This window comes from Anguilla anguilla, chromosome 8 (assembly GCF_013347855.1).
Source record: "Anguilla anguilla isolate fAngAng1 chromosome 8, fAngAng1.pri, whole genome shotgun sequence".
NCBI classification, from domain to species: domain Eukaryota; kingdom Metazoa; phylum Chordata; class Actinopteri; order Anguilliformes; family Anguillidae; genus Anguilla; species Anguilla anguilla.
Genome location: NC_049208.1, coordinates 45,015,083 through 45,041,328, shown reverse-complemented (window position 1 = coordinate 45,041,328; position 26,246 = coordinate 45,015,083). Strand labels below are relative to the sequence as shown.

Here is a 26,246-nt window from a genome sequence, read left to right as displayed (position 1 = left end):
AATAGTATTTTCCAAGAAATTACGAAATATCCTTGAACACGTTTCGTTAGGTGCATCGTATTTGTCTGCTAACAGGGTGAATGCGTAAGTGAATATGATGCTAAGAATATTTTCTGTTACGCTGACCTATAAAACGCTATTCCAAAAGCAGAATTAGACATGTTATACATCGTTAGAAAGTTTATACTCTCGCCTACTGAATAAATGAATTGTCAATCAAGTCAGACTGTACTAAAAAGGGCGACGACGCCGTAAACAACAGGTGTGGTGTTACGCACAGCTATTTTGGAAGATACCCAGGCGTCACAGATGCGCCTATATTTCCCAAACGAAGTTGGTTGATAATAGGTGCTCTCACTCTAGCTGACATTACAACAAGTGTAACGTTAGGTGAAGAAGCTGAGCTAGCTAACGTTAGCAGCCTTACTAGTGCCTCAGCCTGTTGTGCACCCACCGCACTTACTACAACTTCTAGTGCTGTGTCTGCTGGTTGCAGTGAACCAGCTACAGTGTGGGAGGAAAGTGTCAGAGGCGACACCGACAGACAGCAACAGCCCACCACAAACCAGACACCCGCTCGTACCGGGACTTTTACCCCTAGTGGATGTTCAAATGCTTTATCAAAAAACATGTACTATACTTTTGTCTTGAAAGAATTAAAGATTATATAATTTTTTTTGCCATATTGTCTTCTTCTAACTGACTGAAGGTCATTTGAAGTTCTTCAGTTAGAATTCTCATTTGGGCCCGTCCTTTAATTCTGTGGCTTTGTTAACTGAAAAGAGCTGCCTCCAAATAGTTTTTGTTCACTAGCTATGATTGCGTTAAGCAAAATGGAGAAGGGCCTCACATTGGTCTTTGCCTGGAGCCTCCAAATCACTAAAACCGCCCCGGAGCAAAGACCACTGAAGTAAGGCTGTAACTCTGGGCTTAGTATAATTAGCAACGGACCGAATGTAACCACATTTATGATTGGATGTACGTAACTGACTGTTATTGTGTTTTAATGATAAATGTAAAGGTTCCGTATGTTCGGTTGGCTCTAAGCCATCCACCGCGCTGCATTAGTTTTAATATATGTCACGCACAGAACATATCTTGCATGTGATCTATTTTAATTACTAACCGGTCATAACATGGTATGTTGATATCTATGAAACACACATAAGCCGCATTCCACCCAAAGTACCCGGAACTTTTAGTCCCAGGAACTATTTTCAAGGAACTAATAGGTTCTTTCAGCCCATTGTTGTCTGCGTTTCCACTGCGGTCTAAAAACCAAGGGGCAACAACTCGCCTCTATGAGTGAAGCCTTTTACCCCAGTGGGTACTGCGTGAACTGCAACGCGTGGTTGCAAAAAGAACTTGAAACCCCACCCACCCAATGTTAAGTCAATGGGGAAAGCCTGAAAAGAGGCCAATTTTCTCTGAGGAAATTCTTTTACACAAGAAATGATGGTTTAACTTATTAATCCAATCCCTGGTAATGTCTCCCCTGGGTCTGATTTTTTAAAATAATTCCGCCAAAATTCCCAAATCTGGGTTAATTTCAGTGCGTGCAATGTGGCTTGTCCGTATGACCATATAAGGATTTCCCCATCCTAGCAGCCAGGCAGAGTGCTTCAGCGGCAGGTGTGATGCTGTGTCGTTTTATTCCAATTAGCTAGCTACATACGATCTCACCATTTAAAAGTCCAAGGTCCAAAAATGTTGTGTGCTGCGTTCAACTGTACTAACCGCTATTCTAAGGATTCTTCTCTCCCGTTCTGTCAGTTAATACATTTGAGACATTTTCAGATGAACAAGGTTCCATGTCAAAACGCGATTTCTGACCATTTCGGGGTTTCAGTTGATAATCATAAAGTCTCGTCTTTTATAATTTGTATATGTTGTTGGTGAAATCAGATTTGTAAGCAGTTTTGAAGCTTCTTTAAGAAGTCAAGCTAGCGGGATTTACTTAGCTAGGGGGAGCAAGCTTACTGTCTAGCTATCGATCTATCTGTCTGTCTAGCTAACTTGCTAGCTAGTTATCCCATGATATACCTGTCTAGCTATCTAGAGTTCTGTTATCTATCTGTCTATATAAATAGCTAGCTAGTTAGCTAGTGATCTGTTTTATCTATTTTTCTATGTAAATATCTTAACACTAAACGTATCTTGCACAATTAACTTTTTGGAAATGTTATGAGAGTTCGGTTCTGTGGTTGCAAGGCCACGCTTGTTGTCCAGACGTGGTTGTGTCTAATTACCATGTAAGGTAGTCGGGGTGGATTTTCCTCTAGTCGTGGACTCCACTCTTTCGCTCCACTGCGCTTGCATTGGTTGCAACGGGCAATGTGGCTGCACCCGAGTTTGGGCTTCATGTGCCAGTGAGCACTAACCATAGCAAATCAGTGGGTAACGTCATGAAGCACTTCGTCCATATTTTTATACGGTCTATGCTAAAAACCCACGAAGATTAGGCAAATTAGTCCGCTGACGTATGAAAAAGTTGTATGATTTCTTCTGTAACTCAATACTACCACCAGAGTAGCCTACATTATTTTCCAATAACGGGACGGCCCGGAGTGGGTTATTCCACTTATACAACAGGTTACCAACAATGACTACTTTAGTATTTATTGGTTTTTATCGTTTTAATCACCTGAAATTGAAATATTCTTCCGCGGCCGTTTGGGCATATTATTTTACCGTTGTCAAGCAAAACTTTCGTTGGTAGTTCAACTTGGACCGTTGTTATGCAACAAACAGGATATAACAGGCTAATATACAGATTGAAACTATTTTATATATCCTCTCAAACACATTCATTATGTTTTTATACAAACATTCACTTTCATGTCTTGACATCCGAGGCGACAGAATGCATTCACATTCCACAAATAACTGGTAACAACATTTATAGTAGAAAACATGCACACGTCTTAAACAGTTTGCTGTTGAATTGGTTCATTTGACTCTCATCGTCATTTCCATATAATCGCAAAATGACAAGAATAAATAGAATGAAAACTCAGACTTGCGTGAAAATTATTATTAATATTGCAGTGGTACAGCCACCGTTTACTTTGCCCTCCAGATGCAAACCATGCACCATAAGTCCATGTCTAGTCTTCCTGGTCTTTTTGTGGAATTGAAGAATCGCAGAGTAAAATTATGGCAGTTTGAAAAAGCAAAAGGGACGATTACTAGACTTAACCTGTTATTTTACCCTGACAAAAAGTGTGGAAGGTGATTTTTTCCTGTTTGCTTTTACTGTATCCCCGATGTAAATTGCGCAGAACTACCGCATATCTCACATAACTGTGTCAAGTGTTTTGAGTCAATTGTAACAGGCTAACAAAGAAAATCCAGATGAAAATATTCAGAAACCAAATTAAACCATTAGAATGTTTTGGTACGTAATATGCTGTCCCAGCATGAATGTTTAATATTTTTTAAAACAGACTTAACGCTAAAGCAAGAAAAGAAGAGCACACATGTTATAATCCTCAATCTTAATTTCTCATCTGTAAACGTTGGCAGGCTATAACCAAAAGTAGGCTACTGCGCCGCATAACATAAAGGTTTGAATTCAAGGTATTATTTTGAAAATAATAAATCGGACTTGCGGCTGCAGGTTTTTAAAAATGGCGGTTCCTCGTTTCTGGGGAAAGTTCCTGCGGTGGAAACGCAGCTATAAGATAGCTATTCAGTTACCCTGTATCTGTTTGGTACGCTTCATACGCCATTGTTTCTCACTAGCTTTGTCTAGATTCAAAAACCCCTCCATTCATACTCCATCTTGTTCCTTTGTTGTCCGTGAACACGTGTCCACGGTGTACAACCCCCCACGTAGGAGAACATCCAATACTCCTCACTCACATACTCACACGCACACACAACGCCTACACACTCATAGTTTTTTATACATCATCATAGAGAATTGTGCTTTGCCTTTTCGGTACTTTGTGTTTAATAAACTTTATTATATTTACATGGTTGTCTGTATTTATATTACCCTTGTGTTGAATTTATATTACCCTTGCCGCTGCTAATCCAAAGAACTTAATAGAATACCTTCACCCCTTAGCTAAATCATATATTATATTAATTTAGTAGTAGCTGAATGTATATTATGATTTGGTTAAGATTGACTATGAATGTGTAATTTTAATAATAATTAATTTAATTATTAATTTAAGTTGCCAATTTATAGTTTGTACACTTAAATTATGAGACTGATTATTGTATGCTGGCACCACCTGTGAGGATATTTATTTATATCTTCGACAGTTTGGTGCCCCACTATGAGTAGCGGCATGTCCCCTACATTAGGAAATATCAGAAAAGAGAGAGAGAAACGGATAAGCCTGACCTTGCCAAAAAGTTGCCCACTTCCAATTTGCCAGCGATGAAAAATGAACCAGTTCCGCTTTCGCCATTTTCAGCATATTTAATGCTAGCTACCTTGTGTGTCAGTAACTTAACATTCTTGTACGTTAAAAACACGTTTTTCATGAGAGAAATACCTCACTGGTCAGAAAATAATGGCTGTTTTCTTTAATACGATTTATTATCCACTTCCCTCTTCCTGTATAATCACTGTAGTTACAGAGGGAGGTGACAATTTCTGCCTGCAATGCATTCACGGGCGTTCCACGCTTGAACATTAAAACAAAATTGGCATCTGGGCTCACTTTAACAGGCCATTTGACTTTGTTTACAAACATTTGTGCTTGTACCTAATGCTGCACCAAAATCATTTGGGTCATTATAAAAAATCTAACCTCATTGAAGGTATTATTACACATTATTTTTGAAGAAAACCTTGCTTTACACGTTACTCAGTTATTATGTATTCATGCGTTCATATATTTAAGGTGTCCTAAAATGTTAAGCTGCCAGCATCCTGAGGAGCTTAGAAACAAAACCAAAAGTCGCACAAACAATGATGCCTTTCCCCCCAGTGATAATGATTCAGTGTTTCCCCTAGAATGTTTTTCAGGCCTGGTGGTATGCACCGAAAAAACCCTAAACAGACGAGGTGCGCGGGATGGCATGTTGGCGCAGTTGGTTCCAGTCAGATGGCGTAGCAGGCGGTCTGCAATTTATTTATTCGCGTTCAGATTTGTTCGCTCGGTATAATCAAGACTTAAAACAAATTGATCACAAGGAGAGGATGACTTAATAAGCTGCATTTATTGCATAAAAATAAGCTGTGTAACCTATGACCTTTGCAAAACATTAGGACATCATGAACACAGTGTGCATGATTCATTGCTGCACTTTATCTTCTTTGGCTTTGAGAAAAATTTCACCATGGCATCATGATATGGAAATTTTGCCACAGGAGGCCCCCAAGTCTTCATGCAGGCCCCCAAGTACTCTCCTTGCAGCCTGTTCCTGAGGTCTGTTTTCACCTACCAAAAGATTTGTCTTTATTAGTAAATTCGTAAATGTATGGATAGATTTATAAAAGCAATCATGAGTTGTGTGAGTTGTAATCTGGTATGCTGTTCACGGTGGAGAAATCACGTTCACAGTTCACACTTCCCACAGGAACGGTGAGCGCAATGGCAGCAAGCTTGCTCAGGCAGGGATAGAGCTGACCAAGCTCACCATACTGTAATGCCAGCTCCCTCATGACAGCTAACTGAGTCTTGTCCTGCAATTAGATAAAGCAGAAGACAAGGCACATGAATAAGATACGTGATAATGGACAAAGCTTGCTGTGTAAAATGTCTCTCACCTTCACCACACCAGTAAGAAGATGTTCTTTAAATGAAGGCCATTCCTCCAAAAGTGCCTCCTCAACCATGGGGGGGAACTTGGCAGCAAGGGTCTTCAGGTGACTCACAGGAACATCTTGATCTGGGTTCCTGGCTGCTTGTGGACCCAGGACACTGAATGCACCCATGGTGTGCAGTTGATGGAACCGTTCATTTTGCTGATCTGTTAGCTTTTCTAGATATGGCTGTATCACCTAATTTGTTTAAGATAAGAATATCTTGTCATCTTGATAATTTATTTGGTACAAATCTTAAATTTGTATTTTCAGCATTCTTTTGGCAGTAATGACAACTACTATGCTAGTATTCCAAATTCTTGTAAATACCTGAGTGCAAAATTGTTCCCAGAATACATCGCTTGCTGGTATATCCTGATCAGGGTTTCTGGGCCGCTGGCCTCTCCTCCCCCTCTCCTCTCCATTGGGATTGTCCAGATCGCGATGGAGTGTAGACAGGGCTGAGCCAGGAGGCTGATGGTCACCTGCCTCCTTAATTTTGCGGATTGTCTCAATTGTGACTGGCACCTGAGAAAAAAACACAAATTCAATTTAGTATGCAATGTGACAATCACACACCTAAATCTTCTCCATAAATATCAAATCAATTTTCTAGTAAAAAAAAAAGAAGGGGGAATAATCTTACTTGGTCTTTCACGGCAAGGAAATGAACATCCTCCTTTTGGAAAACTTTTGACAACCTTGCCAGATGAGGCAGCACGTCAGCCTGGAGGTACGGAATAGCCACAAATCGGTATGTGGCACAAAATGAGTAAAGACCTTTTTCCACAGGGCACTCGTTGTGCTCCACCTCGTCTGCCAGGGTCGTTAGTACTGCATGTAGATTCCTGCACAGATTGGCTACTGCCTGGTGCTGAGAAACTGTCTTTGACCTCCTATAAAATATTGTGGGGAAATAATTAGTACATTTCTGGCACAAATAAAGCACAATTAACCCTAAATATAGATGTCTATGATCTCTAATTCTCCTGGAAAGAATGAAGATTTGTTTTACCTTCACCTTCAGATCACAGATGCCCAGGGTTGTGGCTGCTGCCTTCAGGACTGCTGTTCTATTGACGCTGTTTCTAAAGTACAGGTGGAGTTGCTGCAGGTGGTCCTTGAAGGTGTTCATGTACGGTGTTGTCTCTGAAGCATTTTTACAGACCAGGGCCAAATGGTGGGCAGCACAGTGCACTGTAACTAGCCATGGCATGGTGTCACAGAGTTGTTTTGCCGCTCCATTTTGGCATCCTAATTAAAAAAAGACAAGCGAAGAGGAAAAAAAGTTTAATTATAAAAACACAATAAATTAAAGCACAATAAATATATAAAGTGCTTTGGTGTGGAGAAGGATGCAGTAAATTTACCTGTCATCACTGCTGCACCATCTGTCCCAAGACCAGATATCTTGACCTGGGGAATGCCCTTCCGATCGGTGATGTCATGGATGGCAGTCACAATTGTGTTGGCCTTCCCATCAGGCAGTGGAAATAAGTCCAAAAATTGACAAAAGAGAGCTCCCTCTTTATCAAGGTATCTGATAAAGGTATATTTGAAAATTAGACAGATACACATTGAATAGCTTGATCTTTTAATATTCATGACATGATACGTGTTTTTTAGATATCAAACTAAGTGAATCCATGTTTTATGTCATATTAAAAATATATCTCTTTACCGAACAGGCACATCTAGCTGTTTAATAACAGCAACATCTGTGCTCTCTTCAAGTTCAAGCCCGTCAGCCTGAGAGTTTCTGATGTGTTCCAGGATGGGTGCTTCGATATTACTGGCCAGTATTTCGAGCATTTCATCTACCATGCGATGGGACCTGTAGTTGGTTGATTTTCCAATCTTTGAAAAAATAAATACTAATAGTTAAATAGATGTGATATTCGTCAAATTATAATAAGGGTGACAAAGTTGCTTTAGATATTAATAAGCATGTAGTTACCTTAAGTTTGACAAAATAATCGCAACCCAGCAGCTCTGCTAGCTCAAGTAGAGCTGGATAGTTGGTGTGGTGGGCAATTTCATGCTTCACCAGCCAGTAAAGGCATTTGAAAGCACCCACCACAGCCTCATGTTCAACTCTCAACACTGGCTCAAGGGCTGTTGTGTCAGTGTGACCTGGACAATGCAGCAAAATAACAAACAACAGTTTTACATTAACCCCTCAGCGCACAAGCCAAATCTTGCCAATCCTTGCCCATTTAGGGGGTACCCTATTTAAAGCTTTATAACTCCAGATGTGAACACCACAGAGGCTTACTGAGAGATTGCATATATACAGCAGGTTAAACTATACATGCGCTGGATGAAAAACTTCTTGACCACAAGTTCATAAAATCTAAGGGTGGATATGTAGAACTACTTTAGATGTATGAAGCAAAAACTAAGCAGTGTACCCAGCATCTCCAAATCTATCCAAAATGTCTAAATTATGCATTGCTGTGAATCACAGCATATTCACATATTTCACTACAAATCAACTGTTTTGACTCAAGAAAATCACTGTTGCATTATTTTCAAGTCGGAATTACAAGCTTTCAGTCCGTACAGTGGTCTAAAATATCTATGGGTCCAGAAACATACCCAAAATCTCTCCAAAATTAAATTAAATGTTTTTGTCCATTATAAAGCATATATAAATGAGCCCCTTATGAAGGTTTAAGATGAAACTTTGCTATCATATTTAAAAAATAATACAAAAATATTGTCACACAATGCAGTACAGTACCTAAATGTGTAATAATGTATTTCTATACTCTGCACTCTCGTATAGAGCCCGACCGATATATCGATTTGGCCGATATATCGGCCATTATTTGACTTTTTTGACAACATCGGAATCGGCAGTTATGCAGCCGATGTGTCCCGATTTTTAAATAAGTATAATAAACAAAAAAAAAACATTGATTATTTATCTGTACTTGTCTGTTCGAACGTTGTAATTGCTATTTACTAGAATTATCCAGTAGAGGGAGCTCTAATACAAGTGTGAACTGCAGCAGCTGACGCGCTACATCTGTAATAAGACGTTTGTCACTCGTGCCTCATCTAGTATTCTCCACTGCAAGACTTGTCTGCACAGATTCGATTGCCGCAATAAAGGTATGTATATTTAGTGAAAGTTTTTAATTAAATGCATTTATACGACCACTATGTTTATCAATCCTCATTATCAAGCGAGCGAGCTAGCTAACTTATTTGGTTCACTTTAGCAAGCTAGCTGACTAGCAAGCCTTTATGAAGTGGCAGTGAGCATATAAGCAGCGTAGGATCTACATTTCCAGAGGACATCGCTGTATTCTCAAATAAATAACCAGCCAAAATAAAATGGTGATGGTGAATGTATGAAACTAATGGTGAATGTATCACACATTAGTTTTTTTTTATCTGCGATAATGATATTGGCTACTATATGATGCTGTGTAAATAGCCAACGCGTGATTGCAAGTGAGTGTGTCATCTAGTCACGCGTCAGCGTAGAAAGCTAACCAGACAGTAAAAACGCAGATAAAACACTTCTAACATGGATCATTTTAAGCCATGTTATCTAGCTTTGTCGTGATAACATGAGAGAAGGATTGCTGTTCAAGAAGTGAATCAACCAACAGTTAGCGTGGGTAACCTGCACGAAAGCGCATTGTAGTTTTTTTCACGTATTTCATCCAGTCAATTTAATTTCATCTAACGTTACACTTTATTCACTCATTAGCTCCGCTAAATAATGTCTTACTCTTTGAGATGTAGTAGAAATAAAATAAGAAAATATAATTCATTTAACATACTGAGAATATATAATAAGAAATAATGAGGCTGTGTCAATAGCTAATGCGTTATTGTGAGCGAGTGTGTCATCTAGTCACGCGCCAGACCGCATTGTAGTTATTTTCACCACCAAATTCTTATGGACAGGAAAGCTCACTAGGTAAAGTCTTACTCTTTGAAATCATGTAGTAGGAATAAAATAAGAAAATGTAATTAATTTACTGAGAATAGATACTAAGAAATAATAATAACAAATTAATAACAACAATAATAATAATATTCATAAAAATACATGTTTGAAACTGGAAAACTGTTTTTTTTTTAATTAATGTTTTATAGATGGCTGGAAACGAAAGGAGTAAAAGCAAGGTGTGGAGTTATTTTGATTTCACACACTTAAAGATGGTGTTAATATATATATTTAATTTAATATCATCTTTTACATTTTTTATTCTAAAAAGTTCTTTGTGTGTTTATTTTTATTTTTATTTGTTTGCTTGTAAGTTAAATGTTCTTAAATATAGAAACTTTAATAAAATATAAGTTTTTCAAATTGATTTGAAAATGTTGCACTTTTTGACAAAATATCGGTCAAAACATCGGTAATCGGTGGGCTATGACTCTCCAAAATCGGGATTGGCATCGGACCCAAAAATCTGGCATCGGTCGGGCTCTACTCTCGTATGTTTTCTTGTATGAGGATGGGACGACATGAAAACAATTTTCAACCATCCACCACGTTTTGGCAATGTTCCAACTCTCACGTCGTCACTGTTGCATGCTTCACAAAAACTATTACACTACCATCCAACACTTACATTACAGTGTGAAATATCCACATTATATAACACCACTAACCTATTTAAAGACACTCAATTTCAAAAATAACGTATATAACCGAAATATTTTCAGCAGTAATACCTACATAGCAATGATGAAATCTCATCTATGTTCAGTAGATGGGGACAGAGACAGTATCAATGATACTGTTCTATTCGCTTCTGTTTTGCTCCTGAAAACGATGTCAGCTAAGTCTATCAGCAAACATATGGCTTAGCTATGTCCAGAAGTCCTAAATAATAATAGTATTTTCGAAGATATTACAAAAAATTGTTGACCACGTTTTGTTAGGTGCAGCTACCACAGAACGAATGCGTAAGTGAATGCGATGCTAAGAATATTTTCGGTTACGCTGACCTATAAAACTCTATTCCAAAAGCAGAATTAGACATGTTATACATCGTTAGAAAGCTTATATTCTCACCTACTGAATAAATGAATTGTCAATCAAGCCAGACTGTACTAAAAAGGGCAACGACGCCGTAAACAACATGTGTGGTATTACGCACAGCTAATTTGGAAGGTATCCAGGCATCACACATATTTCCCAAACGGTTTGTCCAAGACACTATATGACCACTCAGTTTCAAAAGGGACATCTCTATGCGTAAAACCAATGGTGAGGTTGTATATTTATTAAATATTTAGTCCCAGATATTGACTGTAGCCATTACATGGTATCATTTTTTAAAACATTTCTCGTTTATTTCGTTATTCAGTGAGCAGCGTTTTCACTGCTGTATATGCATATCTTAGGGCTATTGTCGGGTTTATCTTGTTGCTATGACGGAATACGATTTTTTAGTGGTGAAAGAATATTTTTATGAATGCCAAGATAGACAATATTGTCCATTATGTCAAGGGTGGGGGGTGTTTTCTAGATGAGACTGCAGGGAGGGGGTGCATGTTAAATGAGCGACCAGAGCGACAATGGTGGCACTGCAAAACCCCGTATTTGGCATAGTTGTCGTGTATCGTCTACTAATGAAACTAAAACAGCGCGTTTATGTTTTTAACATGTACTTTGGTTGCAGTAGCACTGAATGTCTGAGTTCAGTAATCTCGGCACGCCGGCGTGCCGACCACTAGAGGTTAACTGGCCAACCACAAGAAACACACTTCACTGAGGAAGCTATATGAGTAGTCACTTGATCAGTTCTGAGAACTTCTGACCATTCTGAGCCACTGAGGCTGCTTCTAATTATTTTTCTCTGTATTAAGAAACATTCAGCACTTAGTTGCATTGCATTAATGTTAGCCAGTAGCTATGGAATGGTATTCATTCATAAGCCTGCCTTGCCCAGTGAACAAGTAACTGTTCCATCATAGAAGAATTCCAACACATAGCGTTATTGAAATAAATAAACAATTAAATAAATAAATACATATGTACATTTCGTGCCACATTTAATTATTTATGCTCACATTTCATGATGTATTTATTTATTTAATTTTGTCCAAAATATTCCTCCATATGAGAGGGGCCCCTTGAGGGAGAACTGCTACCGTTGATTCCACAATGACCGTGCCGAATAAGAATATTTTCCAAGATTGTTAGAACACCATACATTGATCTCAACAGTTATAGGCTACATTATGGCAAATCTGTTAGGTACATAGCTGGCAAATCTGTTAAATACATAGATTTTAATAGTGCTGACATGAGTTGCCTATGTGCCAGTGCAAACTTGGGATTTAGGGGCCCCCTTACTTAACCCCAGGGGGTCCCGGGTGCCACCGCACCCCCCAACCCCCGCTAATGCAACTGCCAGTAAAAACCATTGAATACAAAACTAACAACTAGGCTAATTTTTATTCAAAATATCATGGTGTCAGGTTTCACTTTCGCCTTGCTTGCTTATTGCTGGCGTCTCTTTTCTGCACATTTTTTCCAGTCTCTCTCAAAGATGCCTTGAAATAATAATTCCACACATTAAAATGCTAAACAACAATTGTTTATTTCAGTAATTCAGGCAATTTATCTTTAATAAATTCTAAATTAAAACAATTTTACTGTATAGCTACTTGTTGCAGATCAGACATTGGGGTGAGTCGGTAACAATGCAACAGTTTTTGAATTTTGCTCATTTTCTTAGACAATATTTAGCCTTGCACTGTGAAATTTTACTTCAAACAGCTCTGGCATGTCAGTAATCTCCCATTTCAGTTGTTCATGTCGGATAATTTATGCTGGATGTTTATTAGCATTACCATGAATTAGCCTACAGCAAAACGTCCATGTAGGCTCTTGTAAGACAATATTCCGACCTGTGAATGAAGTAATGTTCATTGTTTTACAGCGTTGCAAAGGGATGCATTTATCTCATTGACAACAGACCATTATATTTCGACCAAGATTAGGTTATCGTACATTAAAAAAATGAAAAGTTTGATTAATTTGTCCACAGCCTATTTATGCATTAAAACAAATACAAAACTAAATAGCAAAAGCATAGTCTACTTTACAGACCAATCAGGTGTGTGCTTATAAATCAATGCATGTGACCAGTTTCTTTTCCATTAATCATTTGGTGTATAGGACTGAACTGCATGTATACAATCTTCAAATGGCGACTAGCAGCAGTGTACAAAAAGTTATTGACTGGGTTTTATTTGTACTGACTCTCCCCTATATCCTTAGTGAAACTAACATGGATGAGGTTATACTGTGCGGAATACTATCTGACTACGCTATTGTTAAGCTTTGCAGTCTGCCCATGAAGTTTGTTGAATAACCGTTTATAGACATACATTTCACTCAAATGCACACAAAAATGTGATGGGTAACAAGCATGTCCCTATTTACAGCTTGTCACTGAAAAGTATTTTCCTCTCCCTTCCCGTTAAAATAAGAGCAGTGGTAATTTGACAGAAGCCACTGTTCTAGTTTGCTTGTGAGTCCCACGGTTGAAGATTTAGCCTGTCAGAAATGTTTGCGCTTACTTTTGCCACCAGGTGGTGATCTTGCAAACAACAAGTAGTTCCTATGGAAATAAAAAAAATATGGACCAAATTTGCCTCTGACGGGAAGATCTCTCACGGCGGCAGCACCAACTGAAGCCCTAAACCACTGTAAATAAAACCAGTCAAATAAAGTTCAAGGGCAACTTTTAGGTTGACATACCCAGTGATTTAATATGTGGGAAAATGTAGCAATGGGATTCTAAAGTAAAAAATTAAAAACACTTAGAATGACATCTGTGCTTAATTCTGTAACGTGATTGGCCACGCCCAGCTCAAATCAGGGGAAATCGAACATGACGTAACATAGGGAAGTCGGAACAGAGCGAGAGCTATGATCAATGGCAAAGTAAGCAGCATTAACAGGAAGATGAATCTCAATCTCGACATTGTGGAGACTGGATGAGGTATAAAATCCTCTTGCCAATACTTTGAGCCTGCAAGGCTCCCAAGGGACCGGGAACAGGCAAGGATGACAAAAAAGAACGGCACATGCCAATAGATTAAGTAGTGGTTTGAGGAAAACCTGTTGTGCACTGGACAGATGTATTGTGAGTGATTCATGAGAGCTATTGTACTATGACAAAGTTTCTGGTACTTAAAGGACAACATGTAGGTTAAATGTATTAATGGGTTTATAATTCTGAGCTCATGGAGAGGATGGTTTGGATTTTTAAAAATAAATGCAGGCCACATGGGCCAAAATGTAGGCCTGTAAAAAAAAGTAAAAAGTAGGCATTCTAAGCCACGCCCCCAATAAAATTTTGATATCGGGTTGTGAAGTAACAAGTCCATTCTTTGCCTGACCCTACCAGAGTGCAGTAGGTCACTTGTTAGTCAATCGTTTTAGCCAGTTAGCCTTACAGTTTTCATTTCATGGCTAGCTAGAATGGTGAACCACTGTGTTAATGCAGGCAGTGCAAACTCTAGCCTGTCAGGGCACAGAGTGCACACCGACCCCCCCCCCGCAAAAAGTACCTATTTTTGTGTGTGTGTGTGTGTGTGTGTGATTTGTGCCGGTGGGGAGAGGAGACTTCACTGTCAAGGAAACGTGAAGTATATATGGAAACTTATTGCAACTAGCTAGATATCTACCAAGTAAAGGAGTAATATTTAGTGAGTAATGCTTAGTTTACCGTTAACCTACATGCCTTCGGAAAGTATTCAGACCCCTTCACTTTTTCCTCATTTTGTTACGTTACAGCCTTATTCTAAAATTGATTAAATTCATTTTTATCCACATCAATTTACCCCATAATGACAAAGTGAAAAAAGTTTTTTAGAAATTTTTGTAAATTTATTAAAAATACAAAACTGAAATATCACATTTTCATAAGTATTCAGACCCTTTACACAATACTTTGTTGAGGCACCTTTGGCAGAGATTACAGCGTTGAGTCTTCTTGGCTATGAAGCTACAATCTTGGCACACCTGTATTTGGGGTATTTCTCCCATTCTTCTTTGCAGATCCTCGCAAGCTCTGTCAGGTTGGATGGGGAGCGTTGCTGTACAGCTATTTTGAGGTCTCTCCAGAGATGTTTGATTGGGTTCAAGTCCAGACTCTGGCTGGGTCACTCCAGGATATTCACAGACTTGTTCTGAAGCCACTCCTGCATTGTCTTGGCTGTGTGCTTACGGTCGCTGTCCTTTGGAAGGTGAACATTCACCCCAGTCTGAGGTCCTGAAAATGTGCCTTTTTGTCTCTCCTTGTCCCTTCTGCTTTTTGCTGCCGAGCTGAAGAGAGGTGCACAAGGCTCTCTCTAAGGACACGGGCCTAAAGAAAGCTAAGGCCTGCCTGTAAAGGAACATGCTGAGAGAAGCACTGGTTCTCTCTGGTTCTAGCCACGACCGACGTTTGTAACTAAAAGTAAAAGTTTTATTTGTACTGCAAGTAAGCTAAGGAAACTGATCCATCAAGGGATCAGTTTGTTTACCAACTTTACACTTGCTAGTGTTTTGCAACATAGCAACGAGTTGAACGTGTGTAGTTTATGTACTTTCCTGCCACAGAAAGCAACAGTTGCTTCCAGCTCCAGGACAAAGAGAACCAAGATGAGGACTGGCTTTTCTACAGCGCAATTGATTCACAGCAGGTGTCAAAGTCAAGAGTTTCCTTGGACAAGCCTGCACCATACAGAACCATCTGCACTCAAGCAGTAAGACTGACAAACATCCAGGCACCAACTAGCTTAGGAAATTTCTGTTTGTTCTTTGCTTTTAAGGAATTTTGTCACTGAGTATATGCGAAGTTGTGTGTAGATTATATCGTCTCTTGTTAATTAGCTGCAGCTGCCTAGCCTGCATAGTTAAGCGTACATACTCTTACTTACATTAGCTTACAGTCTGTCGTCCTTTTAACCGGAGATCTGTGCATGTCATCTCTCATGCACTAACATACTCATTCGATATATGGTCTCTTACATTTAGAATACAAAGGTATTCTGAAATTAGCTAGATGTAGCTAACTTCAGTAGTCTTTTATCCACCCCGTTCCCCTGAATTCCAGGCCAGCTTTTAGCAGCACATGCTAAAAGCTGATTCATAGGTTCGCTCCAACAGAGGAGCTTTTGTTCCCTGCCCCACGTGTGCTGGAGAACACACATGACTAGACACACGCAGAACAGTCTAGTCCTGCTTTTATTTCATTTTCTATTTAGCCTTTAATTATTTTAGTTTTGTTTGTTATTTTTGATTGTTTGATATTTGTTAAATAAATTCTATTTTATTAAACCATTGGTCTGATTATTATTCGCATAAATGCTTGAGCTTACCTCCTCAAAGAACTTATGCAAGATATCATTGGTTATTGTTTTAATATTTAATATTGAAATACATAATCCGGATTTAATTAATTTTATGTGATTGATTAATTATGATTATACTTTGTGAGGATTATTAAAACGGATAAGTTTTAATTATTTGTCCTTACTGATCTACAATTCGTAGAGGTGTTTTTCCCCACACCACCATGCTTCACCATAGGGATGGTATTGGCCAGGTAATGAGCGGTACCTGGTTTCCTCCAGACGTGACGCTTGGCATTGTGGCCAAAGAGTTCAATCTTGGTTTCATCAGACCAGAGAATCTTGTTTCTCATGGTCTAAGAGACCTTTAGAGTCCCTGCAGAAATTTTGTTGTATCCTTCCCCTGATCTGTACCTTGACACAATCCTGTCTCGGAGGTCTACAGACAATTTCTTGTACTGCATGGCTTGGTTTTTGCTCTGACATGCACTGTCAACTGTGGGACCTTATATAAACAGGTGTGTGCCTTTCCAAATCAAGTCCAATCAATTGAATTTACCACAGGTGGACTCCAATCAAGTTATAGAAACATCTCAAGTATGATCAATGGAAACAGGATGCACTTGAGCTCAATTTTGAGTGTCATAGCAAAGGGTCTAAATACGTATATAAATGTGATATTTCCGTTTTTTATTTTTAATAAATTTGCAAGAATTTCTATTCCAGTGGGTCAAAAGTTTACATACACCAAGTTGACTGTCACTTTAAACAGTATTCCAGAAATTGATGTAATGACTTTACATAAGCTTCTCATTAGCCAATTGTCATAATTAGGAGTGAATTCTGCGTTAATTGGCACCTGTGACTGTATTTAAGGGCCTACCTTTAGAGCCACTGCCTTCTTACCCTTGATGTCATGGGAAAATCAAAGCAACTCAGCCGAGACCTCAGAAGAGAAATTGTGGACCTCCACAAGCGCAGTTCCTCCTTAGGAGCAATTTCCAAACAACTGAAGGTACCAAGAGCATCTGGACAAACAATTGTAGGAAAATATAAAAATCTTGGGACCACACAGACACTGCATCGTTCAGGATGGAGGCACAAATTAACTCCCAGGACCGAATGAACTTTGGTCCAAAAGGTTCAACTGAACCCCAAGACAACAACAAAGGAACTAGTGAAGGAGTTGGAGGCATCAGGTACCAAAGTATCTACATCCACCATTAAGATAATCCTACATTGCCATAGCCTGAAAGGCTGTCACGCAAAGGAAGAAGCCCCTACTCAAAGACCAGTATAAAGAAGCCAGAATAAAGTTGTAACAAAATGGTTTAAATACAACAAAGTGAAAGTATTGGAGTGGCCATCACAAAGCCCTGACCTGAATCCATAGACCGTATAAAGATATGGACGAAGTGTGTCATGACGTCACCCACTGATTTGCAATGGTTAGTGCTCACTGGTGCATGAAGCCCAAACTAGGGCGCAGCCATTGCCCATTGCAACCAACGCAAGCTCAGTGGAGTCCAGGACTATGGGAAACTCCACCCTGACTACCTTACATGGTAATTAGACACACCCACGTCTGGAATACGAGCGTGTCCGTGTAACCACAGAACTGTAATCAACAGCGGGGTCATAGCGAGAGGATCCTCCTAGTACAACCGTGCTGAAATGCTGATATTTAGCTAGATCTCGCTGACTTGTATTGAGGTTACCCACACAGACCAGCAATAATTTCAGGTTAAAAATGTTGCACAAACACTCGTAAACATTTGAATGTTATGTCGGTAGCCTAGCTATTTTTATACGGTCTATGGTGCTACCACAAAACCGTGGTCAATAGCTCATAGTGAGAGGACCCTGTGGAAGTATGGGTTTTCTTCATTCTTTTAATGTTTTTACATTTCTTCTTATTAAAGATTGTTCTGATCAAGAATATATTTAAATGTATGTGATTATGGGATGATCTCTGAAGAACAATAGGTATTCTGTGTTATGTCTATTTGTAACTAAGGAAAGACAGTGGTCTCCTTGTACACTGATGCATACTACCTAGAGAATCTTTGAACCCCAGTTGCAGGAGGGAAAATTGTAAACATTTACTTAAGTGGAATTTTGTAAGTAACTTCTGGTGGGAAACAGTCTTGTGCAGAAGACCTTTGAGTTGTAAGAGAAGAGAAAGGATACTGATTTAGAAAGAACTGATTTGCTATATCTAGTAAATGTATAGATTATATTCTATTAAAATGAATTAATGAAAATCAAAGTAATCACGGCAACAGCAATGATATAAACATAGTTTGTTAGAACATGGTGGTGTGTATATGAGTCAATATTTCAGTTGGATTACAGCATGCAGTGAATGCATGTAAAGTGCATGTACTTTGAAACTGGAAGATGGAACAATTGTTAACCATGAGGACAAATACTTGTTATTCAAGTCATGCATATACATTTCTCTGTAAGTGTGTGTAGTGAAATATCTGTCATTGATTAAAATGGAAAATTATATAATAGTTATTGTTAAACTAACTTATGAAACATATGTTTGACCTAGGCTGGGATTGGTTATTTTAAAGGGAAGATACATCAGGGTAGGAGGAGATCTGGTTGTATAAAAAGGATGTAAAAACATAATGCGAAGACGCTCTCTATGTATTTTTATGGTATTAGAGACCTCCCGTAGGCCTACGTACATGAAAAGGATTATTGATTAAAGAGAATAAAAAGGGTATTAGAAGAAATCATAATTTCTAGTCTTTATTCTTGCATCACCGACTCACCCACCGAACCTAAGGGATTTTCCTCCACAACCCTCGCTGTTATTTAGCCAGATCTTGCTGACTTGTGGGTATCCACAGCCCTGGATGTTTTTGGGACAAAGACTTATGTACTGAAAAACTAAAAAATATGATTATATTGAACTACAAAAAGTCCACATACAACAACAATGAACATACGTGCAACATCAACAATTAATTACCAACTGTCGTAACATTTTAAAAAGTTAATTGTGCAAGATACGTTTAGTGTTTAGATATTTACATAGATAGATAAAATAGATCACTAGCAAGCTAGCTAGCTTACTAGCTAGCTAGTTATATAGACAGATAACTTAGATCTCTAGATAGCTAGACAGATATATCACAAGATAACTAGCTAGCTAGAAAGACAGATAGATTGATGGCAAGATAGTAAGCTTTAAAATCCCCCTAGCTTGTCTTCTTAAAGAAGCTTCAAAACGGCTTACAAATCTGATTTCACCAAGGACATATACAAATTATAAAAGACGAGACTTTATGAGAATCAACTGAAACCCCGAAATGGTCAAAAATCGCGTTTTGACATAGAACCTTGTTTATCTGAAAATATCTCAAATGTATTGACTAAAAGAACTGGAGAGAAGAATCCTTAGAATAGTGGTTAGTACAGTTGAATGCAGCACACAACATTTTTGGACCTTGGACTTAAAATGATGAGATTGTATGTTGCTAGCTAATCGGAATAAAACGATACAGCATCATACCTGCCGCTGAAGCACTCTGCCTGGCTGCAAGGATTGAGAAATCCTTATATGGTCATACAGTAGTAGGACAAGCTGCATTGCATGCACTGAAATTAACCCAGATTTGGGAATTTTGGTGGAATTGTTTTAAAAAATCAGACCCAGGGGAGACATTACAAGGGATGGGATTAATTAGTTAAACCATGTGTAAAAAAATGTTTTGCTTTATATTTCCTCAGAGAAAATTGGCCTCTTTTCAGGCTTTCCCCATTGACTTAACATTGGGTAGGCGGGGTTTCAAGTTTATTTTGCAACCAGGCGTTGCAGTTCACGTTGTAGCCACTGGAGTAAACGGCTTCACTAATAGAGGCAAGTTGTTGCCCCTTGCCTGAATCCCATAGAAGATTTGTGGACTGAAATGAAAAAGTGTCCCAGCAAGGAGGCCCACAAACCTGACTGAGTTACACCAGTTTTGTCAGGAGGAATGGGAAAAAATTCTGGAAAAGTATTGTGAGAAGCTTGTGGAAGACTACACCAAGAATTTGATTCAAGTTAAGCAATTAAAAGGCAATGCCACCAAATACTGACAAAGTGTATGTAAACTTTTGACCCACTGGAAATCTGATATAGTGAATTAAAACTGAAATAAATCTGTCTCTAATCTATTTTTTTTTATTACCACTGATGTGAACAAAGTAGATGCCCTAATTGACTTGCCAAAATAAATGTATGGTTACTTGAAATGTGCAGAGTTGTGACAAACTGAGTTAATATCTTTATGAATATCTTTTGAATATCTTTAGCCTAGGTGTATGTAAACTTTTGGCCTCAACTGTATATATTTCAGTGTCAACAGGCAGTATTGGACAGCTGGGCGAGAAATAAAATACAGCTGGCTTTCACATTAAGTAATAACAATCATCAAATGGAATAAAGAAAAAAAATTTAAATTTTGTTTGTGCAACTTACAAAAGTATTAGCTTGTTGGCTTTAATTCATATTATATGTCCCACCATACAAAAAAGCACTACATGTATCTCATTGCTTGTGAAAATGTGTGCAGTTGTTGGACGATTTATAATTTAGAGAAGTGTTATTTGACTGTGCCAAATAATGCCAAATATTTCACAATAAAATACTTTTGAAGAGAGAAGACCACAGTTTTTATATCATTTTCATATGATTTTAATGATTCTGAAATGTTCACTCCAAGGGATACATCATTATTTTTTTTTTATTTCAATGATTATTACAGTCCAATCTAATGTTTACAGGAATTACAATGTTTTCAAAGCACCACCAGTTTCTATGACTTGTCTAAAGCCTTTGACACAGTTGATCACGCCATAGTATTATGGAGAATTTTCACGTACTGGTTTTGATTCTGTAGCCTATAGATGGTTTCAAATTTACCTTATCTCAATGTGTTGTATTGGGTTATTCACAATCAGATTTTCTTAGCAAAAATAAAGGAGTCCCACAAGGTTACATTTTGAGGCAAGTCTTGTTCACCATTTACATGAATGATATTGTGTCACCCATAGGCAGGAGTAATATCTAACTGTATGCGGATGGCTCCTAAGGTATACCTTTCAAAGGGAAACCGCTTTTTTACGAGTGTTTCCCAGACTATACCTTAACAGTTGCCTTAAGGGACACCTCAAAGGTACATCGTAAGTTGGAGCTGGCCTTCACTGTGGTGCTGAAAAGTTTATCAATCGATGCCAAGCGAATCGATTGTCTCACTTGTAAAGGCTTGTGAATGACGTTTTAATATAACAAGTGTTTTCATAATCATTTTACATCAATCTAATATTGCAGAAGAGGAAGCTATGCCTACTAGAGATCATCTGCTAATCTCTTTAAGAGTCAGTTAAGACGAGACCTTGTGATAGTTTCAATAAATACGTACATATAGGCTACAAAGGATAAAATGAAAAGCATCAATCAGGACATATAAGCCATAGTCTGGGACTTCGTGGAAGCCCAGGGAAAAGGATATAGGCTACATATGGGTGAATAATTTTGTTCTTATTGAAACAAAGGTCTAATGTTAATTTGTGTTTGTCACACAATATATAGGCAACTGGAGCAGCATATCCACTGATTCCCGCGGACTTTTCTCTGCAGGCAAAAGCGCGTCTGTGGAAATTGATCATGATTAATTCTATACCGGGTATGCCTTATGAATAGGTCTACCTGTTAAAGTGACTTGTTCATCCACCTTAATTTGCTGTTGGATAATCTTAAGTTTAACCAAGAATATCATTATAGGGTTGTTTACCGAAAATCATAAAACAACATGGTAAGAAAAATGTTCCATAATGTTGATATTTACCCAGTGCTATTTTGTTTTATATAGGAGGTGTGAGCTAAAGGAAGGGGATGTAGATCATTTGGCTATGTTTGTTCATTATGAGCCACTGTACCTGTATGTGTGTTTATGGCTAGGCCAATCAACGTGCTCTAGTTCGGTCATGCAAGTAGACTCACTCAACGTTGGCTTTGCACACACAGGTTTTATATTCTTAATAAACCGGCGGTTTGTTCCAAGTCAGTATGATCATTGACTCACACACAAACAAACTAATTTCTGCAGGGTATGCAGTCGGAAAAGCCATATCCTCAGTTAGCGCCACTACGTATTAATTAAAACAAACTTTTTTTTTCTTTTCACAAATTGGATTAGTATCATGGATAGGCCCTATACTTAATTACCATCATGATGGGGATAGACAGGTAAAACATCAACATTCTCATGACGTGCTATGCACAGAAACGTTGATTGGATAATTAACTTTTCGTAAAGTTAATATTAAACTGTCATTATCGCATGCTGATGTGTTACTAGATGCAACTGTCGATTTGAAAAGCAAAATGTTGGCATAATAAGGCAAAACTGAGACAGGATTAGCGGAGCGCAGCGCTAAGGGACAGCTTACGAGTGCCTCAGACCACCCTTTTAAAGGTATACCTTTCATAAGGTATACCTTAGCTAAGGAGCTGGGAAAACAGCTCGAGACCTAAAGGAAGACCTTAAGGTATACCTTACGACGCACGTAGCGCTAAGGAGACTCTGGGAAACGCAGCCCAGGGGGGATTACACAAAAGGGTTAAACTCATTTTAGATGGTAATGTAGAACATGTCATGGGTACACAGCACACCAGTCCACAACCAGTCAGAGTGGAGTTAGTTGTCCAGCGAATACAAACAAAAACATAATGTCTCTGTTTTTCCAAATATGAATGTTATCTCCACATCACAGTTTCTCTAAAGATGCCAAGTCATCCCGAAATGCACCACCGAATTATGTCAACTAAAATTCTCTATTAACATCAATGCAGTATAATGAAAGATCTACTTATGAGGAAAAATGACACTCTGCTGCTTCCTACTGTCAAAACCTCGCAAGTATTTCCCTCTGGCTGGTAAAACCTCTGCCCTAGAGGCAATTGTGTCAACCAAAATATTATCCCATACCACAGGCTCTGTAGCCACACTCATCCCTCCCCACACAGCAAAGAGTCCCACACCCAGAAAAGTCCCAAACACATTTTAGAATAATAAATACTGGTAAAGGTGTATGAATTCGGTGAAAACGAAAGATAAAGGTAAAAATTCTGCATAGTATGCCTTTATTAAAGGTAGTGAAATGGAGGATGAAAGCTCACGCCAGTGGATGAATTATGTGCCTTTTAAGCCTGTTGGTACAGGCTAAATTGCAGGGGATATTTGTTGAAGACCTCTCAAAATATTTTAGAAAGCAATAGCTTGAAAAAATCTGATATAGGGAAAATAAAAACAGGACTGGAAATCAAAACCTGCAGTGTAAATATAGCCTCAGACCATTAGATGCTGTTTACCAGTCAGCATTGAGATTTATAACTGGTGATGCATATAGTACCCATCACCGTATTTTGTATAAAACAGTGCCTCTGTCCTTATGTGAGAAGAGAGCTTCTGTTCATTTATAAGGCCATTTTCTATATCCATTTTATCTTCACAGGCTTATTAATCAGATAGTTGAATTTATTCTTAGGACTTGCTGCTGCTCTGGGTGCCTGCAGTTAATGCAGAATAAGGGAAAGCTGCCTGGAGATACACCTGGATCACAGTTGCTACAATAGTCGCTAAAACTCAATGCTGTTTTTATCTAATGGACCTTTCAGGGATCTGATGAAGAAGCTAATTGCATTTAATATGGTTCATAGTTTCTTTGGCATAGACTTGCCTTATTCCTTTTTTGATTATTACCCTTTTTATCACTTGTGGTCCCTGTCTATATTATCTGACTGGTTGTGTTATGCAGTTGGCAAGGTCCAATGTCTCCTGACTTCTTGTGTCCACACAGATGCCCTTGAAGGTGGTGGTGGACGGAGACATGGGCCCTCCATGGTGAGTTCAGCTTCTGTGAGTATTCTGACCAGCTCCTAACTTCATGACTACTATATCCCTGCCAGCCCCTCTGAAAATCAGAACTGGTGTTATGTACTTGCTAGAGCCCGACCGATATATCTAAAAAGTTCTTTGTGTGTTTATTTTAATTTTTATTTGTTTGCTTATAAGTTAAATGTTCTTAAACATAGAAACTTTAATAAAATTTTTTCAAATAAATGAAAAAAAGTTTTTCAAATTGATTTGAAAATGTTGCACTTCTTGACAAAATATCGGTCAAAACATTGGTAATCGGTGGGCTAGGACTCTCCAAAATCGGGATCGGCATTGGACCCAAAAATCTGGCATCGGACGGGCTCTAGTACTTGCCCTGCTTCAACTGCACAAACTTCAATTCAGCTCAATTTTTAAAAATTTTGTATAGCACTTTTTACTGAGAACAGTCACAAAGATGCTTAACAGAGAAACAGAAGGAAAGCTGGGCAGAAACCAGGCCTGTACTTCCAAAAAGAAAACAGGTCAGGTAAATCCTCTCCAGTAGGGCGGAAAACAAAACTGAAACGGTGGTGAGAAATAGTCCCCAAAGGTAAGAAATCTTGGAATGGGCTACGTAGCCCATTCACCTCTGGCCGGTCTGCATAAAAATAAGGATAGAATATATGGCAACAAATGTAATGAGTAAATAATCAAATGGGTTCGGCAGTTGGAATCCTGGGTGATTTGGGTCCTGTACGGTTCATGCTTTTTTTTTGTGATCAGTGTAGATCTGACGTGCATTCACGATGCGCACATGTTAAACTAAGTTTGCGGCGAACAGTTAATGTTGAACGATTTTAAATAAACATTTCATTTAGTTTGCCACCAATGCATTTTTATTAAAAATGGATGTGTCTAAACAGAGGGTCTTCACAGTGGCTTCCACCACATTCGAGTACTTCACTGATAGCGGTCCTGACAGGAAAGATATTATATGAGTACACTCTGTATTGTCATGTAGCGCAACTAATGAACAGGTCTGCAGAATTGAGCGATATGCCGAGGTAGTCATTCCTCAATATGATGATTTTACTTTTCGCTCACATTTCAAGATGAAAAGGGCAACATTTTTTCGCTCAGTGTCTTTACTGTCAGCAGTCATTTTTGTTCGTGGCACACTACCCTTTCAGACTGTTTGGTAACATTAGTTAACGTTCGTGGTGAACAGAAAAAAGTTTGCATATGTTTGAATATGTTCGCGAACATTCGCTAACACTTGCCGTCTTCAACACACTGACCAATGGAGTTTTGCTCAGATCCTATGATTTTTGTGCCATTCTCATGATTTTATAAATACCCTTCCTGTCCTGTAATTTGGTGTTGCCGTACCAGACGATGATGCCGTCAGTGATGACTCTCAATGGTGCTGAGGTAGAAGTTCACAAGCGTTTGTCTGCCCCTGCCACACTTCTTCAGACACTGTAGAAAATGTACCTTCTTCAGAATGCAGTCAGTGATTGTGGTTAAGGTGAGGTTGTCATATCTGAAGTTCAAGGAATCTGAAGCAGTTGACAACTTCGACCATTGCTCCAGCAATGTGATTGTGGTTGTTGTGTGTTGCGGAGCTGTCATAGGTGAATAGAAGAAAATTCCCTAAGTTTAGGGCTTTATTTTGTGGACGTGTGAAGTTCTTATGAATTCTGTCTGTTATCATAAGGTACAGAAATGTACAAAAAAAGTGGCAAACTCAGTGTTGTATAAGTATGAGGCATGCTGCCCTGCCAAGGTGTAACTTGGTGGAATGGTATACCTGTCATCCCAATTAAATTTGAATGAGACCTCAAAATTCTAAATTTGGATCCTGAAATGTTCAAGAGACTTCACATGGCAAGACACAATGCTGACTTATAAAATCAGGCTAGCCTCTTCAAGTTTGAATAATTCCATCATTCTAAAGTTCTAAACAAACATTGGGAGACTGTTATGTCCAGTGACAGTGTGACAGACAGGCAGCAGCATATTGGCACACCAGTAGAAGGACAGTATCAGTCTGTCCAAAATTACAAGATATTTTTATATTGTGCCAGCTCCAGCGAAGTGAGGGTGGCCAAAAGAGATCAGCTAGAGCAGAAAACTTAGCTGCACTCCATCATGAGGAGCGTGCACCTTAGCTAATAGTTAATTGTGACAGCAGCAGGCAGTCAGTCACACAATGACTTGCTCTGAAGTGGCAAGCAGGCAATTTGAGTCGGATCCAGTAAAGCAAGGGCAAGACC

At 38.7% G+C, this 26,246-nt stretch overlaps 2 protein-coding genes across 8 annotated transcripts in view; one reads left to right on the top strand and one right to left on the bottom strand.

The window, feature by feature from the left end:
- LOC118233205 (ankyrin repeat and IBR domain-containing protein 1-like) overlaps nucleotides 1–26,246 on the top strand; it is a 252,676-nt gene that overhangs the window by 212,812 nt on the left and 13,618 nt on the right. For 4 of the 7 annotated variants that reach the window (XM_035428618.1, XM_035428621.1, XM_035428617.1 and 1 more), the window contains exon 19: nucleotides 23,951–24,009. In XM_035428618.1, the coding sequence (XP_035284509.1) occupies nucleotides 23,951–24,009 (59 nt within the window). Of the gene's footprint in view, nucleotides 1–14,813; nucleotides 15,326–15,356; nucleotides 16,012–23,950; nucleotides 24,010–26,246 lie in introns of those variants that run through there. The other 3 variants (XM_035428620.1, XM_035428623.1, XM_035428624.1) reach the window with 3 other exon arrangements.
- Nucleotides 5,194–7,658, bottom strand: LOC118233206. Its single transcript, XM_035428625.1, has 9 exons — nucleotides 7,449–7,658; nucleotides 7,138–7,307; nucleotides 6,783–7,021; nucleotides 6,548–6,663; nucleotides 6,414–6,468; nucleotides 6,098–6,295; nucleotides 5,732–5,965; nucleotides 5,602–5,647; nucleotides 5,194–5,402 (listed from the first exon to the last, which is right to left on the bottom strand). Exons 1-9 carry the CDS (start codon nucleotides 7,589–7,591, stop codon nucleotides 5,308–5,310), a joined length of 1,296 nt encoding a protein of 431 aa, XP_035284516.1. The 5' UTR covers nucleotides 7,592–7,658; the 3' UTR covers nucleotides 5,194–5,307.